Below are 19,207 nucleotides of genomic sequence, written 5' to 3'. Positions count from 1 at the left end.
TGAGAACCACCGAAATTTTAAATGAATGTTAAGAGGTAGTTGACTGGAAGTTAAATCTAAGTGCATAGACTTCCGCATTGGTATATCACCTTCAACAGCAGGATCAAAACCTACTAAATCTGTCTAGTCCCAGGCTTTCAGCAGCAGGTATGTAACCTTCAAAAGAAGCAATTGAGGAGTGTGCTACAGAGTAGTCATCAACTGTCGCATTTCCCAGGTTGTCTGGCTCCTTGGCTCCTTATCCGAAGATCTTCTTGGAGTAGTCATCAACTGTCGCATTTCCAAGGATATCAAGAGATTTTCAACCTTGTGTCCTCTACAAGGATGCTCCATGGCCATCTTCAACGCCTCGCCCTCATTTGCTGCGCTTCATGATAGAGGAAGACTGACTAAACGATGAGATTAGAGATGAAACCTATTGTCGTCGGCTCTAGCATATGGTGCCATCCCATAACATGTGCAAGGGCCCAGACCTGCTGTGCGACAACACAGTCCCTCATCACATGTATGGAGGATTTTGGGAGACCGCAACGACGACATTCCGGGTCAGGGATGATACTAGCGAAGCAACCCTTAAGGAAGTGTGTTTCTCGCTATCCGCCAAAGGAGTGTTCGAATCTTAGGTTGAGTCTTCAGCCTCCATATCTTTTTGCTGCCATTTGAAGTCTCGTTCCGTCGCTGGAACCACGATCAAACTATCAATCTCATAAGAGAAGAAATCTCTATGCCCCCTGTTCTGAGTTTTCTCCCATGCTTTTGTTGGTCAACAACCAACCACAACTTTCTGACGGATTATCGGACTAGTTATGCCCGTATTTTTAGTGAGAATTTTCTAGGCTATTTCCGATAAGTTAGGTCTCTGAGATTTTGTTAGTTCCTGCGTTTTCAAACCTCTCACCAAGACTTGGTCTTTGTTTTGTTTGAGGACAAACAAAAGTCTAAGTCTGGGGGAGTTGATAACACCGGATTTTGACCCTTTTAATGGATCACTTTAGTATCTTTTGCAGGTGTTTTTACTCCATTTTCAAAGGTTTTCAAAGGATTTCTATGTTTTCGGATTTTAAAAGACTTTTCAGGTAATTTGGGATAAAGAGGTGTTGATGGGCTTGCAGGCCTAGGGTTGTTTTTTAACCAGCCCATTGTCCCTCCAAAAGTTTTAAATTCATAAAACCCTAGTGTCTGCAAGTGCACAGATGTACGTTGTAGGAATTAGGGTGTCGATCCACAGGGAGGATGTCTAATCTGCGAGAAACAACAAACTAGGAAGTAAGCAAAGTCATAAACCAATAAAAATTTTTGGGATTTTTGGTTAAGATCATAAACTAAACATAATCTAATATTCACAAGAAATGCAATGCAGGATGAATTGTTAAAAGAACATCTAAAGCATATCGATTCAAACTAAAGACTCTTAAACACATAGGTGACGATTTAGACTTCTCCGGTTTACTCCAATCGATGTATGATGTCATTTCCAATTAGCTTCCAGGCGATTTATCTTCATCTGTTTCTGGGAATCTGCATGGAACTAGAATAAACATATGTATGATTAACCAACTCTCGTCTCCTTAATCAACTAATCTCTTAGATCTAGCAATTAACTCTCGCTCTCATGCTAAACTTAAGATCATGCATTAGACATTGAATTCGTCTGCTCACATCTTCTCTATAGGTAGCTTTCGACTCGTATAGCGACTATGTTCTTCTGAAGCTAGGTACGGATGATCTGATACAGCACTCTCGTGGCTCTGATTGATCCTAGGCTCAGAAAATAGGTCATGAATCTTCTCTCATGCTTTATGAACAACTTAGAAGAGATGAGATCCAGAATATGGTTTAGAACTATAGAAATCATAATCGATATATATGCTCATTGATGACTCTCAAAACAACTTGACTCTCTGGGACAAATCTACATGATGCAAATAATGATAAAAGACATAGAAGAATTCAAAAGAATGAAACAGAAAAGTTAATAAGATAAACAGGAGAACGAACAATGGATCTGGGGAAGAATCCCCATCTCCATTGTCTAACCCTAGAAAACAAATTTTGCTGGCTCAAATTCTCATTGCAGGAGCACACACCCATTTAGGACTGCTAAACAATGTATTTATAGGTCCTAAGGTCTTCCAGGTCTCATTTAGGGCTTCCCTAAAGCGGAATGGCGAAGTGAGCTTTGATGTTGGGCCTTGTGGCTCGTCCTAAGGTCCACCGGGGGTGAGAGTCTTCCAGGGCAGGTAAAACATGTGTTTACCGCGGGTGAGAGTCTTCCGGGACTGGTGAACTGGGTCAACTTGTTCTCCATGTTGCAAGATGCATAAGTGTTGGATTCTTCCTTTTCCATTGATGCTTGTGCAGTGATTGAGAAGACAGCTCGATCAAACAACCTAGGTCTGGTCACATGAGACCGGTTTTCTGATGAACAGGTTTCAGAAAGAGGTTGAAAGCTCTACTGATCTGAGAAATCATGCTCCACCGCGGGTGAGGAGCTCGGAGCCACGGTGGAAGTGGTTCTGGCCGCGGTGGAAGTGGCTCTGGCCGTGGGTGAAGTGCTCGCAGCCACGGTCAGCTTCCTCCGGCTCTCCATGCTTGCTTCTTCAATCTCTTCTTCTCCATTGTTGTTCTCTTGCTTCCAGTGGTTGTCAGGCACGTCTTCGGTATCGAAATCATTGATTCCAGAGTTCAGATCATACTCCTTATGATCTTTAGAAAGTTTTTCAACTTTCTCTTCTACTTCATCTAAAGCATAGACAACTTTGTCTAAAGTAGCATCAAGCTCTTCTGTCTTGTTTTCAACCTTTGCTACGCCTTGCCACAGCTCCAATGTGTAGTCGTAGGTCTGGTTTTTGCTCTCATTCAGCTCCTTATCCGAGTCATTGATCTTGAAGGTTAGGGTTTGCAGCTCCCTTTGGTTTTGCCGAATGTTGAACTTGTTTTTGTCTTGTTCTTTTCTGACAGACTATATTCTCTGATCCAACACGTCATTAGTTTTGGTTCTATGATCCTCCAGTGTCTTCACATGCTCAGAGAGTTCATCAAACCTTTTGTTGAGGCCGATGGTCACGTCATCTATCTTCGTTTGCAGGGCACCATCGATGAGGGCTTGGGAGGCAAGGAACTTTTTTAATCTGCTTCATGCATAATAATCTTAATATGATGTAATATGATGATTTTTTTAATCTTAGTTTACAAAATATGATGTATTATTATGATAATTTACAAAAAAAATTATCATTTTCCAATGTGGAAATATGGTGATTTCTAAACTTTATTTATATGTGTAGGAAAATTTACATGTGTCTTTGCATGTATATAAGTGGTGAGGACGAAAAAAAGAAAGTATTTTTAATAGTTCTTTGAAAATCAGTAGGAAATCCCGACTGATTTCTGACGGAGCCAAAAATTTCCCTTGTGAAATTAAACTGTGGAAACCGAACCGCATAATATTTCTAAAATTTTTCAAGTATTCCCAACCGCATCCCGACGGGAATCTTAAGAATTCCCGACCGCATCCCAACCAACCTCTTTTATTAACATACGATTCTTCTTCTCCCTTCTCCATTCTTCTTCTTCCTTCTCTATTATTCTTGTTCTTCATCTTGCTGTCTCCGCCGATTTCCTCCCAGATCTGCTACTTCTCGGCGCCGATCTGCTACTCAGCCCCTCAGGTATTTCTTTTCATCTCCTCAACTTTTATTTTCTTCTTTCTTATATTTTCCTCACCTTTTCTCCTTGGTTTTCTTTTTTTTTTTGCAGGGTACTCAGCCACCGCCGCCAGATCTGACCCGCTGGACTGCCACGCCACCGGATCCCCTCCACCGTCGACCTGCCAGACCTCCATAGCCGCCGATCTGCTTCCACAACCTGAAAAATGTAAGAATTTTTGTTTGAATTAAATTATTTGATTTTTAGGATAAATTTTAGGATGAATTATAGGAAGAGATAGTTTTTGTCAATTAGGTTGTTATTTATTAGAATTTGTTAGATTTTTTCTAGATTAGAATTTGTTAGAATTTTATAAGAATTTATTCTAGATTTTGTTAGAATTTTGGGAAAAAGTTAGATTTGTTATTTGTAATTAGGATTTGTAAATTTATTTGTTAGAAGGAAATTGTTAGATTTTAAAATTAGATTTGTAAAATATTTTCTAGTAAAATTATTAAATTTCTTAGATATATTAGATTTATTTAAAAAATAACAATAACAATAACAAAAAATATCAATAGAATCTGTTTTTTAATTAAATTAAAATATCTTTTTTCATAAATATGTTTTTATTAATTTAAAGCTAATTAAAACAATTTTTTGAAATTTAAGTTCTGATAATGTGAGATTCATAATTATTTTTATAGACTATAATATTAAAACTGTTTTTACAATAACTATTATATGTTTTTTTCGAATTATATGTTCTTCTAACTTAAAGTTTAAAGTTTTATTCAAGGTTGTTGTCTCGTTACGGGGAATTTCTGGCTCGTTTGTTTCAGTCTGGCATACGACGTACCAATAATGTATCTTTGTCAAGGGCTCGTGAGACGGTGATCCCTGAGTCTGGTGACATCTCAGATATGTCTGATGACATCTCGGGGATCCCGGATATGTCTGATGACATCCCAGGGATCCCGGAGTCTTCCGCACTTTCTCTGTCTTTCCAGGCGTTCTATGATAGTATCAACGATTTGTTTCTACAGTTATTGCGAGAGTTATGCATGGTGCTTGATCCTTTCCGTCAAGGAAATGCGACTTGGTAAATCAAAATTTTAAACTCTTTATTCGTATTTTAATATGTTTTATGAAAATAATAATTTATTTTTGTAATAAAGGTTTAATTATTCAAACAACGGGATTAGCAAATGCATTTTACAAATGCTGCATTTGATGCTCGATAACCCGTACCCGACGTTCTCTGATCTTCTTATCGAAGAGAAAAACATTTGGTTCAAACATTTCACGTTAAATTTTTAGTTATCAGTAAGATAACTATCAATTTTTTAATTAGTATTATCTAACAGTAACATGTTTAAATTATTTTAGCAAGAGTTTACTTGGCATAACAGTCGCACAAAAGCTATCAAGAAGTTGTTTCTGGAAGAGTGTGCTACGCAATACTCTAACCACATGTACAAGTGGAAACAGAAGTGGAAGAAAGGTCAAGGATAACCGAAAGGTTTGAAATCCTTCTGTCTGGCAACAATTCATCCCTTATTGGCAACAGACAGAGACAGAGAAGACGTCGAAGAGACCCAAAAACTGGAAGAGTCAACAAGACAGCAAGGGCTAATATAGTCTGCATGTGTAGTCATGTGATGAAGTATAGTTTGTGTAGCTAGCTATCATTTTTCCTATATTAATATATATATATATATAATGTGTTTATTTTTGCTTAACGTTAAAATTCATTGAAGCTTTGAAGCTCATCTATCTACTTATTTACATCAATTGCTTTTAATGTTGTTTTTTTTTACTATATGTATCCTAAATTTGTGAAGATTTTTAGATGTATAGTGATGTTTAAGTTATACTGTCTTCAAATTTATCATGAACATTAAAAATTATATCTATAAATTTTATAAAATTTTATGCTACTAAACATGTATATTTTTACATGGATAATTTAGTTTATAATTAACAATTAGGTAGTAACCTGCATCATGTGCAGTATGAGATATTTTTTAACTATTTTGGAAAGTTTGTTTTTAAAAATCATATAATATGAAACTAATTTAATTTGATTTCAGTGTAAACTACATAATAGTTGTGAAAAGAGAGATTAGCAAAAATAGTATAATATTTTTAAATTACTGAATATGTTTATAATAATTTTTTTAAAACGTATATTTTTTTAAATTATTATGTAAAAAATTATTATTTATTTGTATTTTTATAATATGTAAAGGTATTTTATTTGTTTTAAATAAATAACTAATTATTTATATGCTCTGATGTTATTTTTAAATGATTAATTTTTAACATCTTTGCAAAGGATAATTGTATGTTTTAACAACATTATTTATCCATTTGTGATTTAGATGTCTGAAAATAATTTAAATGTACCATACAATATTATCTAAATAATTTATATATATATATATATTGAATTAATGATATACTACATATAATTATTTATAATTTTTTATGTCCATGAGATGTTTATTATAATGTTAGGGTATGTTATAAAATACAAAGAAGGTTATACATTAATTGAATGAAACTGGCATAATAGTAATTAATGTAGTAACATGAGCATTTTTAATAAAATTTTTGAAAAGCTTTATGGAGATGACACTTTAGCATGACAGATATGTAAATAACGGGAAAAAAGCTGTAAAAGTTTCAAGTATTTAATATTTACCAGTTTTTTACCCTAACTTTTTGAGTTGCGAGAAAACTACACGAACTAATTTTTTGGATCAAAAAAATACCTGAAATATTTTATGATTCCAGTTTCCACCCCACGATTTCAGTAAACTAGAACCATAAAATATTTCAGGTAGTGTTTTTATCTAAAAAATTAGTTCGTGTAGGTTTCTGGCAACGCAAAAAGTTCGGGTAGAAATCTGGCAAATATTAAATAGTTGATGGTCTTTTAAGTTTTTTTTACTGTAAATAATACATGAAGTAAATATTGTTTTTTAAGTGTCCTTCTCAAATAATAATATAAGATTATTATATTACAATTGTGATTGTTAAAAATTATTAATCAAGTTTTGCATGCAATTTTATGAGCTTTTTAGTTAAAATTTTCAAATAAAATATTAGCTGAAAGAAAAGTAAGAAGAATAGAGACAAAATAGTTTTTTTTATAAAAATTATTAATTAATAAAATATCTTATAATAATAAAGGAGAATTATATTTAGAAAAAAATCTCAATATTATGTAATATATTACAATGAATGTCATTAGAAAAATATGTAATCGAGGAATAAAAAAAGAGATGAAACCAAAGAGGATCTGCGTCCTTTTAAGTTGATCTATTTAAAAGGACGCGGATCCTAAATGTAACCCATTATCATATACGCGCTAATTTTTCGAATAATTACATGTAATATGTAAATGTAACTATAGCTCCTACTAGTAGAAAAAAAAAACCCTTAAACATCGCAATAGTTGTCGAATTCATGTGAATATATTAGCAAGATTACTTCTTCGAATGAAATATACTGCAAATCCTCTCATAATCATTATTAATAATGATCCAAATAAATATTGTTGCCAAATTCAACAACACACACTATATTAGGAGATACAATTGTAACAACATACAGAATAAATGTAATTATTCAAAATTATTTTGCTGCCGCTCAACTACCAAATAATCCCACTTAATTTATTTGTCCACATTCAATCAAAAATATATATTCGGATATGTTGTATTAGATATTGTATTCCATAATTTTCAAAATAATAAAGTTGACGCTCATTTTTGAAATTATATTATTTGGTGAGTAACTATTATCCCATTTATTTCGCATTCCCGTATATATAGTCAATTACACATACTTTACAAAAATAACGTTATTTGATCTTTAGCATATATATTTTAATAATTATAAATTTTACGAATATTCTAGACCGCCAATTTATTTACGTCTTAACGGCTTAGCAAGAAACCCTATCTTTTTTCTATAAATACTTCTACCCTTTCTTCCATAACACTCCACATTAACATTATGTTTCTTCTCTATTTTATTCACTTATAATTTTTCAATAGCTTCCACAATGAAGTTAACACCTTTATCTGACGTGAAGCCCTTTAAGACTGGGTGGAAGGTTCATGTGAAGGTGTTTCACACTTCGAAACAATACCAAATCAAGAGTGGAGAGTCTTTGGAAATCATCCTGACTGATGAAATAGTACAATACAATATTTATCGCCAATTATGTTTTCATATTTTCTCTTCTAAGGTACCAAAATTCACGCTATTGTCAAGAAAAATTTTGTTCCTTGTTTTGAACAGATCGGATGATGGTTGTCGGTGAATGGAAGTTCATTGAGAAATTTGCATTGAACCAGATATCAGGTCAATACCGGGCCACTAAACATCAATTTAGATGTCCTTCATAGCCTCTAGCGCTGTCAGTAAAAGTTCTAATTGGCAGATAGTTGGTTTTTTGTTTCTCAGAGATTGGTACAATATTGTACGATGTTACCAATACAAGTTTTTTGGTTGGTAAGTATTTTGACCTACTTGATGTACTCGATTAATCCATATTATTTTCAATACTTATCTGACATTATTTTTTTACAAATAGATGTTATTGGACAAGTTGTAAACGTTCGTGAGTTCGAAACAATCCATGTTATGAATAAGGACACCAGCAAGCTCGAGTTCGATCTAAGAAATACTGAGTGAGTATATAGATATAATTATACTTTATTCAATCAACATTCAGCGGTTTAATTTGAAATTTGTTGCTCGCTTATATTAACTGTGATAAGCGTTTACCATGCACATTGTAGGAAAAGTTTGGCAAGCAAGTCTATTCGGGTTGTCAGAATGCTGGTGAAAGTGGTGTCATCCTTGTGATCTGTTTTGAAAAAACCAATGTGCTTAGAGGTATATCTTAATTTTGAAAAACTTGCTATTTCTACATTACATGCAACGCCGATGTTTCTTTGTTGTCATATATGGTAAGTGATCGTCAAATTACAAGTTCTTTCTAAACATATGAGGTTCTGATATATTTTAACGATCCCGATGTCATTGTATTTAAAGAATGCATAATCATTATATATATATTAGATATATATATTGTATCACCACGATTATGAATACAACTAATCCATGTCTATTTTTAGTTTACCTGAGAATGGCGGACGTATTACATTCTTGAATAGCGAACCTTTACAGAGGGTTTCTTGTGATGATGAGATTAACTTTGATCAGTTTCCAATGATCACTATTTCAGAATTGCAAGACTATCTTGAGATATATAAATCCATGTTTTAAACTTGATATGTTATGCTTATCATCCCATAAGATTCAATGATTGTAAATTTTCTATTTTGGTTTAATCAGGTTGGCAAATATAAAATCATGTGCACCATCTACGCGGTGGACACAAATTGATCATGGTTTTACTTGGTTTGCACCAAGTGTGGTACAAAATCTACAAAATCCCAAAGGAGGAGGATCAAAAAGTCTCTGAGAAAACTAAGACGCTTTATTCATGTTAAACATGTAATGTAAAAGTTTCATTTTTCAGTGCGAGGTAAAATACTTTGCTATATTTTATAAATTTATGTAATAATTAAGTGAAGTTACAATCAACTTTATTAAATACAATCGTTATATATTTGTAGGTAAAAATTTCATCTTTGCGTTATGGACAACATCGGCTATATCAAATGTTTTCTTTTTGATCCAAATGCAAAAGATATTGTAGATCAATCTGAGGATGAAATCCTCAAAGGAAGTTCGATGAGGTATTGATTGTATATTTTATTTATTTGAGAGTAAAATATTAGTTTGTGAAAACTTTAGTTGCTTAAAATATACTTTATATATGTTTCACCATAGATACAATATCCGGATGTCGTTCTTGATGCACTGAAAAACCTGGTTGGAAAGACCTTTCAGTTTCTAATTTGTGTTGAGAAAGAAAATCTTTACGGTAGTACTAATACATACAAGATGGGAAATGTTTGGAAAGGAAATCAGGTTTTTAGTACTGATGAAGTGAATAATCTTATCGGTCAGTATGTGTTGTTAGATTTTGGGTGATTAAGGAAGGTAAATGGTAGTATAATTTATTATTCAATAAAAATAATTCTGTAATATTTGAAAAAGAAACATTCATATGTTACTTATAAAAATATGTTATATTATGTAGATCAAAACGATGGGAGAATATGTGTTCAATCTCTTACAGGTTGTTCACAATTTTTGATTGATCTACCAATATAGGAGGTTGTCGATATCAAAAAAAAAAGCAAGAGGTTATTCATATGTATATGTTATGATGCTTACATTTACCTATCAAATAGATGTATAGAGATCCATCATTTTTGTCACAGACTCGTAGAAACCACTTTATGGTTATTTTTAGTAACAAGCGTTCTTATATTTATTTTCTTGGAGATGGATTTATGTTCAGTTTGTGACAATTAAGGAGATATTAGAGAATGACAATATTTTAAAATATCTACAAGTGTTTTTTTATTTGTCATAATTCTTTTTATGGTCTGGACTTGTTTTTTTGTATTTGACATATTTGAATCATTTTCAACTGAACTTCCTTTTACAATTAACTAGATCGAATATTATGTTATATTTAAATTCTAACAGTTATTTATATAATTGATATCCATCTGATTAGTATAGAGTCTAAACCAACTACTGAAGAATGAAAAAAGACATATGTTGTTAACATTTAAATTTGCATTATCTGTTTTCTTTACAATTCGCTTTTTGAGCCATTGCATTATGTTTGCATTATATAAATGATAAAGTGATGGTTTAACATCTTTTAAAAACTGTTAACAAATTGCGGTTTATGTAATATATATAATTAATATATTTATATAATATATATAATTAATGAATGCTAAACTATACCTATATTTTTATATCATAAATTTTATATATATCAATGTTTAAACTTCACATATCATTTCGTCCATAACATAAAATTCTATATACTAATATAAATATTATTATAATTATATATCTAAATATTGTTTTAATTTAGTTTTAGCAAACAAAAATTACTTCAGCCCTTGAAAGGATTAGAATCTAGTTGACATTATTAATTTATATTAATTTATAGAAGTTTTATTGCAACACCAAGCAAAATAATAAAACCATTATTTACAAACTAAACCGACCGGTTATATCAAACCGATATACTTCGTCTTTAATCCTTTGATGCTAAGAGCCTAAAACCATTGACAAAAATGTCGTCTTCTCTTCGTCCGTGCTTAAGTTCGGCAGCGACGGCAATCCATAATTTTCCCGTTTAACCGTCGCCTCCGTCGACGAATCTTTTCTTTCTCTATTTGTCTCTTAAAGTGATATTTCTATTTCAAGGTTTGTAATTTCTCTTATTTCTGAGTTTATCCGATCTTCTGGTGAAGATAAGAAGCGACTTGACCCCTCTGTGCTTATCAGATCCTTGTTGCCTGAACCAGCCGATTTAAAGAAACCGGTCAATTCTGGTTGTTGAAACTCTTCCCACATTGCCCCACGAGAAAATTCATAGGATGTAATGATGTTAGCTTTAAGTTATGCCAAAGGAATCGCTAATCGATATCTCAGGATTCCCAGATGGTAATCACGTTTTCCCCTCTTTTTTTTGTTGTTTCAAATGATTACAGATTCTTGTTTTTGTCTAAATCAGATTATTGATTAACTTCTCATCATCAATTGTCTGCAATTTTTGTACTTTTCTGTTCTTGAAACTTGAAAGTTTTTTGCTTTTCTTCTGTGTCTTCTTATAGGTCATGTTATAAGAACACACATCAATTTATCTGCAAATTTTCGGCTTCTATGTGGTTTCTTCAATGTATAAACCGAAAAGTTTTTGCTTTCCAGTCTATGTTTTCTGATAGACATGTTCTCGGGTTTTTGGCAGGACCTCTAGACTCTGCCTGCTTAACCATCAATTCCATAACTACTCCGTTTATGCAAAGCAGAGACCTTTTGTAGAAGTCCCATATGAATCACCTTCTTTCGAGCTTTTACGAGCATCAAGGCAGGATGTATTTGCGTATAACAGACGTTACATGAGTAATTCGACGATAGAGCTAAGAACAGATGATAATGTGGTGAGGTTTTCTTTCAACAATGTCCCTGACAACAAAAGTGTGCCTATGAGGAAAGAAAAGAAATGGAAACGGGCTAAATCATCGAGAAAGGCTAAGGTGAATGAGTTAAGGTTCTACCGTTTAAAGGCCAAAAAGAAGATGAATTCTCCAAACCCTGAAGTTAGGATTCGTTACAAGCTTGAAAAGGTTAATTGAGTATTCATAGTGTCTCATATTCTCTAACTGTTGTTTGCTCATCTTTTCATTACTCAACTTCGATTTAATTACGTTTCTTGCAAACTTTTCATTATATGTTCATGCTGTGTATGTGAAGGAATCTTAAGAAAAATCCAATGATTTGTTCAGCCATATTAGGCATCTTCTTCCATGATCTGTTCATTAGTATTAACCAATGAACATATTAGTATCTCTGATATATTCAAAAATCTTACATTGTTTTTCCTCTTTTGCCACCCCTTTTTATCTGCTACAGGCTAAGAGAAAAGAAGAATGGTTGATTGAGAAACTGAGGAAATACGATGTGCCGAAATCACCAGCGGAACCCTATGATCCAGAAACCTTGACAGAGGAAGAGCAGCATTACCTAAAACGTACAGGAGAAAAGAGAAAGAACTTTGTCCTTGTTGGGAGACGAGGAGTGTTTGGAGGCGTGGTTCTGAATATGCACCTCCATTGGAAAAAGCACGAAACGGTTAAAGTGATTTGCAAGCCCTGCAACAAACCTGGGCAGATTCATGAGTACGCAGAAGAGCTTGCTCGGCTAAGCAAGGGCATTGTGATTGATGTCAAACCTCACAACACCATAATATTGTACCGTGGGAAAAACTACGTGAGACCAGAAGTGATGTCTCCTATTGATACACTGTCTAAAGATAAGGTATGATGAATCCAGATACTTTATGTTGTGTATGTTTAAACTTTGTTAGGTAAATCTCTTTATTCTGCTGACAAAAGTAAATGAAACGGCAGGCTTTGGAGAAATATCGGTATGAGCAATCGCTGGAACATACGAGCGAGTTCATAGAGAAACTGGAGACAGAGCTTGAGGAGTACCAGAAGTATGTTGCACGGTACAAGAAGAAGAAAGATGAAGAAGCGGAGACGAAGAAAGAGACAGATTCGAGGAGCAAAGCTGGTTATGTCTATGATTCTAGCCTCAAGACCCCAATTCTCAAAAGGAACTGAAAACATAGGGAAGCCAATGGTTCTTTGTTTTTCAAAGCCTTATGATTTAGTGCATAGAAGTCTTACATTGGATGCTATCCGCTTCGGTTTGACTAAACCAAGTTATATAAATCGGTTAGATGATTAGATTAGAGAAGTCGGTTCACGATGTGTGGCCAAATCATATATATATATATATATATATATCCTAGTACTATAAAAAAGCTCACCCTATCCACACCATCAATTCTAAACATTCTATTCTCTTGCCACATCATCAAACCAAAGAACAAACTCTACGAAAGCTTTTCGTTTCTAGGAGTTATCCACCTCATCAAAGAAAAGGCTATCAAGGATAGCCACGTGGTTAGGACAAAATTCAACGTGTAAGCTCAGTTATGGTAGATTGGTAGTCAGTGGTCTTCTCATCTCCCCCCACTTCTCTACCTCTTAATTCTTTCTTCCCTACATTTCTCGCACATTAAATTAGCCACTATTTTTGTATATTTAGCTTCATCTTCTTCACCTTTTTTTCGTATCTACCTCTTAAAGCACCTTCAAACCACCAACCTCTAAAACAGAAACGTAAAAGCAAGCTTGGCAGTTGGAAAACATAATAATTTTGGACACTAAATGTATTAAGGGCATCTCCAACCCTACTCAATTTTTTCCTTCAAATGCCATTTTGGAGGAAAATCTTCTCCAATCCTACCCCATTTTCACCTGCAAAATAGAGGAATGCCATTTTTTTCTTCCAAATATGGAGTAAACCCATTTTTAACTCCATTTTGCAGGTGAACCTTTTTATTTACAAAATAGTCATTTACTTTTCATAAATTCTTAAAAAAATATTTTTAATTTATAATTTAATCCTTTATATTATATATATTTAATTTAAAATTAAAGATAGATAGATTTAAAATTTGAGAACAGAAAATAAAAAAATAAGAAGATTGACTGAAACTAGAAATAACATAAAATTAAAAATACTGAAATTACAAAAAACATAAAATAAATTTATTAAAACAACTGATTAATATTTCTCCAATCGCGATTTGCTATTGTGAAAGGTCCAGTTCGTTTTTGGAAAAAAAATGTGTTAAATGACATAATGACTACATGTATAATTCTACATAACATGATAGTCGAGGATGAGCGTGATCTTGATGCACCGATTAAAAATGGAAGAGAAGCTCCACCTCCAGAGGTAGAAGTAGCTAAGGACGAAATTATCCGGTTCCAAAATTTTCTTGCTTGATTCAGAGAAATCCAAGATAAAAACGCTCATTTTTCACTTCGAAATGCTTTAATTGATCATTTGTGGGAAAAGTCTTCAAATGGTGATATTTAAATTAAAATGTACTTAATTTTCTTCTTTTAAATGGTGTGTAATGTTATTTTTATATTATAGTGGTTGAATTTAAAATAATATTATAATTTATGAAAGTTTTAAGAGAAAAAAATAAACAGGTTCATTTGTAATTTTTATAAATAGAGTGCATTATTAGTATTTAACAATAAAATAAAAAGGAAGAATATACTTAGAATATTCTTTATGGAGTTGAAAATGGAGGAATACATTGGAGATAAATCCAACTCCATTTTGCAGTTCCTCCATTTTGGAGATAAAAATTGGAAAATATATTAGAGATGCTCTAACAACCAATCAAATGCAGTCTTGACAATAAACAAATAATATTGCAACAAAAACTTTCAGTTATCTCACAAAAACAACGCTATAATGTAATAACATCTCAGTTAAAAAAAACGCACTGCAAACAAAAAAAAAGAAACACAAATATTATGAGTTAACTCAATTTATATTTATTTAAAGTACTTCTCTCCCATAAAGCTATAAATATAACAATTTTATTTTTTAATCTCCACCCGCCCGTAGGGCAGACTAAATACTAGTATATATTAAAAGTGGGTTCAGAATAAGCTTTGGAAGCCTCTCATTAAGTTTCAGCGTGGTTAATTATCCATTACCCCTTAATGAAAATATTTATATATAATTAATTAATTAATTCAAAATACTTACCAAAAATAAAAATAAAAACTCATCGTGGATCTATATTAGTTTCGGCCCATTCGATTTTATCCGATTTATTTGATATCCTAATTTGCATAAACTCTATAAATACAACTTCTATGCATCGTCAATACAATACGGCGTGTGAAAACCCTAGATTGAGATCTCTAATGTATAATAATTTTTTTTGTTTTCTTTGTAGTGTTTGTCGTTTTTGTGAGTACTTTTTTATATTTGTTTTTTCGCTTGGTTTAATATTGTTGTTCTTATTTCTTACTGCTTATATATCAAAGAATTTTGTTTTTGTTTTATAGGTTGATAAACTTCTAGGGACATTGGAGTGGTGTATGCATTCAACCTTTCATTCAAGGTATCAGTTTCTTGTATATTTTGTTAGCGGTACTTTGGTTTTTTTATTTAATAGAATTGGAGCTACATACGCCGAGTTTTATAGCCTTTGATCGCCCGTATCCTTCCTCTTCGAGTAGAAAAACATACTGTACACGTAATACTTCCACTCTTTTATCCTCTGTCACCACATGCATCTACCTATCCTCCAAGTTCTACAACCTCTCTGATTAGCTCATATCTGATTGTGTCGTTGGTTTATTTGTATCTAACTACATCTTAATTGTTTCTCCGGTCAATATTTTATTCATTGATTCTGCATTTTCATCTCTAATTTCCCATTAACTGAATACAACGATTGTCGACACCATCGGTTCTCCGAGTAGCGTTTAATGACCATCTTCTACCATGGAGTTAATGAAGAACTGAAGTTTTCTTTTAATACCTCTAGCAATGGAGAATTTTCCACTAGATCTGTAGATGAGGTTCACACCTATATCACTAATCTAGCTGGAAGTATCAGAAATAGAAGGCTTCTAATCCAATCTAGATGTCCTAAGATCAAGGAAGAAGAATCATATGCTGATAAAGAATGTCTAAAACAGATTTTGGAATATCTCCAGATGATATTTAGTAAACATGGTTCGATTCATAACCCTGATAATGGAAGCAACCATAATGAGCCTCACATTGAGAAGATGATTCAAACTGCTGATGTTTACCATATTGATAACACCGTATGTTGACCACTTTTATGGATCGTTTTGAAATAATTTTTCTATGTTTTTTATTGCTTTCAAGTACTTTTATTACGTTTTTCTAGTATTTGTAGTTCCAAGACTCTTTTCAGGAAACTTAGGGAAAAGCTTAACAAAATGGATAGAAGACCAAATTTTCAGCTCAGAGTCAAACCGTCAGAAGTTCACCCCCGATTGAAGGCCTTCTCACCGTCTGATCCAGCTCAAATTTGGAGATCTCAAAGATGGAAGTATCATCTTTCCAGCACACTTTACAGCTTGGTAATCCAACGGTTCAATCAAAAGATACGCGAAGAGCAAGCTGTCCCGTAAACCAGCCGATAATCACTTCCACCTGCAGCCAACAGCCCATTCCCGGCAGTCACGCACATCCCGACCGCGGCCAGCTATCCATTCCCGCGATCACGCACATCCCGACCGTGGCCAGCCAACTCCGAGTTCGATGGCCCATTTCTGAAGCCCATATCATTTTCCCAGCCTCAATTCTGGAACCCTAAAGACCAGAGAGCATTGGAGACTATAAATACATATCATTTAGGTCGTTTTTAGAGAGAGAAGAAGAGAGACAAAATACTTTACAAGAAATTTTACTTTAAGCTTTTGTTTTTAGGTTTTAGGGAGAGAGAAATTTGTCTCTTGAACCCTTGTTCTTTCTTTTTCAATTTCGGTTTCTGTTTTACTTTTTAATACTATGTTTTTGATTTCATTCATCATGTCTAAGTAGTTTTATTGTTGGGTCTAAGGGATTTTCGATGGGGATACATATGTTCGATGAGGATTCCATGAGCTATTGAAGCCGAATCTTAGAACTTTTTCTTCTAAATTTATTTTTACTGCATGAGAGTAGCGTCAAGAACTACAACCTGATCTAGATGCTTGGTGACACGAAAGTGTTCATCCGGTGTCAGATCTAGTTTGGGAGAGCAAAACAAACATAGGAGTGGAAACCTACCTATGGACGATTTGTGAATGCTGACGAGTCTTAAACATAATACATCTCTTCTCTTCCAGGGCCAGAGTGGAAACCTACTGGTCAGAGTTGAGAGAGATAGTTGTCTATGATCACGACAGTGGCGTATTCATACGTCCGTGACTCTAGTTCAAAAAGTTTAAGCTAAGATCTTATCAAATTTACTCTCTAGCAATGTTTTGAATCGTTTGTACCCCTGAGAAAACTTCCCTGAAACCCAACGCCTTCTTTCCTATAGATTTACACCGATTTTTATTCAAGCTTTAGACTAGTATTTTCATTCTCTTAATCGATTTTCACTTAAGCAATTAGGTTTAGCCGTTTTTCTCGTTTTTAGTCGTTTTCGTTAAGTTTAATTACTAGATCATTTTAATTCCCGTATTTTCTCTTTAAGATTAGTTTTTACATTTTAAAGACACCACCAAAACCCTCACAAAAATCGCCTGGTTCTAGACTTCCTTACTTTATATTTCTTTCGAAGGCTTTTGCAGGAAAGATCCTCCTTCCCTGTGGATTCGATCCCTAAGTATTACAATCGATCAGCTGTGCACTTGCGGCTATTGATTTCATTTAGGGTAAAACTTGACAACCCTCGACACGACAGCACATCACAGATTGAAGAGACTGAGCGGAATCAACTCAACCAGGGGTGGGATCTTCTCAACCGAGGCAAAGCTAGCATTCACCGTGGGTGGGATGCTTTTGACCGCGGCCAAGAAAAGCTCCACCGCGGCCGCGACTCCTTCACCCGCATCTAGCCTGATTTTTAACCCCCTTTCCAACCTTCTTTCGAGCAAACCCAATATGATCAATCCAATCCAGCATTCCCTCCTTACTATCCTTTTTCCAAGATTGAAGAATTGGAAAAGAGATTAATAGACTCGAAAAGGAGATGGAGAGTCGTTCAACAAGACATGAGGATGCTATTAACAAGCTCTCCACCTTTTTTTTTCTTCAGATTAGTAATGAATCAAAGGAGACGGATTATTCCGTTAACAATCTTGATGAACCTTTGTCTGAAGAAATGAATGAATTGAAGACCTCTGATCACTTAAAGGCAATTACCCTCAGAAGTGGTTTAGCTTACAAGGAACTAGAGTATCCAAAAGATTTCAAGGAAGGAGAAAAAGAGGACTTTCGGCTGAAAGTGAGAGGGATGTAGTAATTGAAAGAGAGGGAGAAAAGGAAAACGAAGACAATCCTCAAGAAATTCCTGAAGAAGAGCCTATACCGCCGCCTCCTACTCGCATCTACAAGCTCAAACCACCATACCCACAAGCCATGAAAGGACCAACGAAGGAGAAAAAAAGGGCTAAGCTAAAAGAGCTAATCGAACAGTTAAATATGAGATTACCTTTTATTGAAGCTTGTGCAATGATACCTGCTATTAGGAAATACATGAAGGGCATTCTAACAAATTCTTTAGCATTAGGAGAAGGTGTTATAATGATAACTCATGAATGTAGTTCCATCTTACAAAACCATGTCCCCTAGAAGAAATAAGATCCATGAAGTTTTGTATTCTCTTGCACAATCAGGAATATGACTTTCGAATGTTCTCCCTGTGATTTGGGATCAAGCATCAACATGATGCCACTCTCAGTTGAAAAACATTTAGGGTATCATACTTTCCAGCCCACAAAAATCTCACTGATTCTTGCCGATTGATCAGTCAGACAGCCGGAAGGAGTCCTGGTTGATGTATCAGTCATGATAAGAGAAAACTGTATTCCTACTGACTTCGTAGTGCTTGAATTAGAAAGGGAACCCAAGGACCCTCTCATACTCGGTAGACCTTTCTTATCAACTGCAGGGACAATAATAAATGTTCCGGAAGGAAAGATAGATCTCCATCTAGGGAGCCTGGTTATGCAGTTTGATATGAACAAAAATCTTAGGAAACCCACTTTAGATGGCATACTTTGTGGGATTGATGAGCTTGATGAGATCACTGAGGAAGTTTGTGAAGAACTCCTTCTTGACGATCCTTAAAAAAATCATCCTCACAACCACAAATGATGATCGCAACCTGCTCGAAGAAGTTTCGAAAGGATGTGTGCAAATGCTTGATAAAGCTGAGGATTACACGAAACTTGTGAACTACCTCGACCTGAATGAGGAAACTCACATCCCTACCCCTCCAAAAGATACCTTGGCAGCTGTA

General features: G+C 34.1%; 1 protein-coding gene across 3 annotated transcripts; it reads left to right on the top strand.

Annotated features, from left to right (window-relative positions):
* The first annotated feature begins 10,891 nt into the window (after positions 1–10,891).
* On the top strand, positions 10,892–13,106 carry LOC18029980 (uncharacterized CRM domain-containing protein At3g25440, chloroplastic). Of its 3 annotated transcripts, XM_024149463.1 has the most exons (5): positions 10,909–11,034; positions 11,116–11,274; positions 11,579–11,957; positions 12,244–12,648; positions 12,741–13,106. In XM_024149463.1, exons 2-5 carry the CDS (start codon positions 11,213–11,215, stop codon positions 12,954–12,956), a joined length of 1,062 nt encoding a protein of 353 aa, XP_024005231.1. In that variant the 5' UTR covers positions 10,909–11,034; positions 11,116–11,212; the 3' UTR covers positions 12,957–13,106. The 3 variants fall into 3 exon arrangements, with proteins under 3 accessions (XP_006414973.2, XP_024005230.1, XP_024005231.1); XM_006414910.2 differs by having other exon boundaries at positions 10,892–11,274; positions 11,579–11,867; XM_024149462.1 differs by having other exon boundaries at positions 10,892–11,274.
* Positions 13,107–19,207: the final 6,101 nt, after the last annotated feature.

The sequence above is a fragment of the Eutrema salsugineum genome, unplaced genomic scaffold, assembly GCF_000478725.1.
Source record: "Eutrema salsugineum unplaced genomic scaffold, Eutsalg1_0 scaffold_1, whole genome shotgun sequence".
In the NCBI taxonomy this organism is placed as follows: Eukaryota; Viridiplantae; Streptophyta; class Magnoliopsida; order Brassicales; family Brassicaceae; genus Eutrema; species Eutrema salsugineum.
Note: the sequence above shows the minus strand (reverse complement) of the source record. Positions and strands in the feature narration are given on the sequence as shown.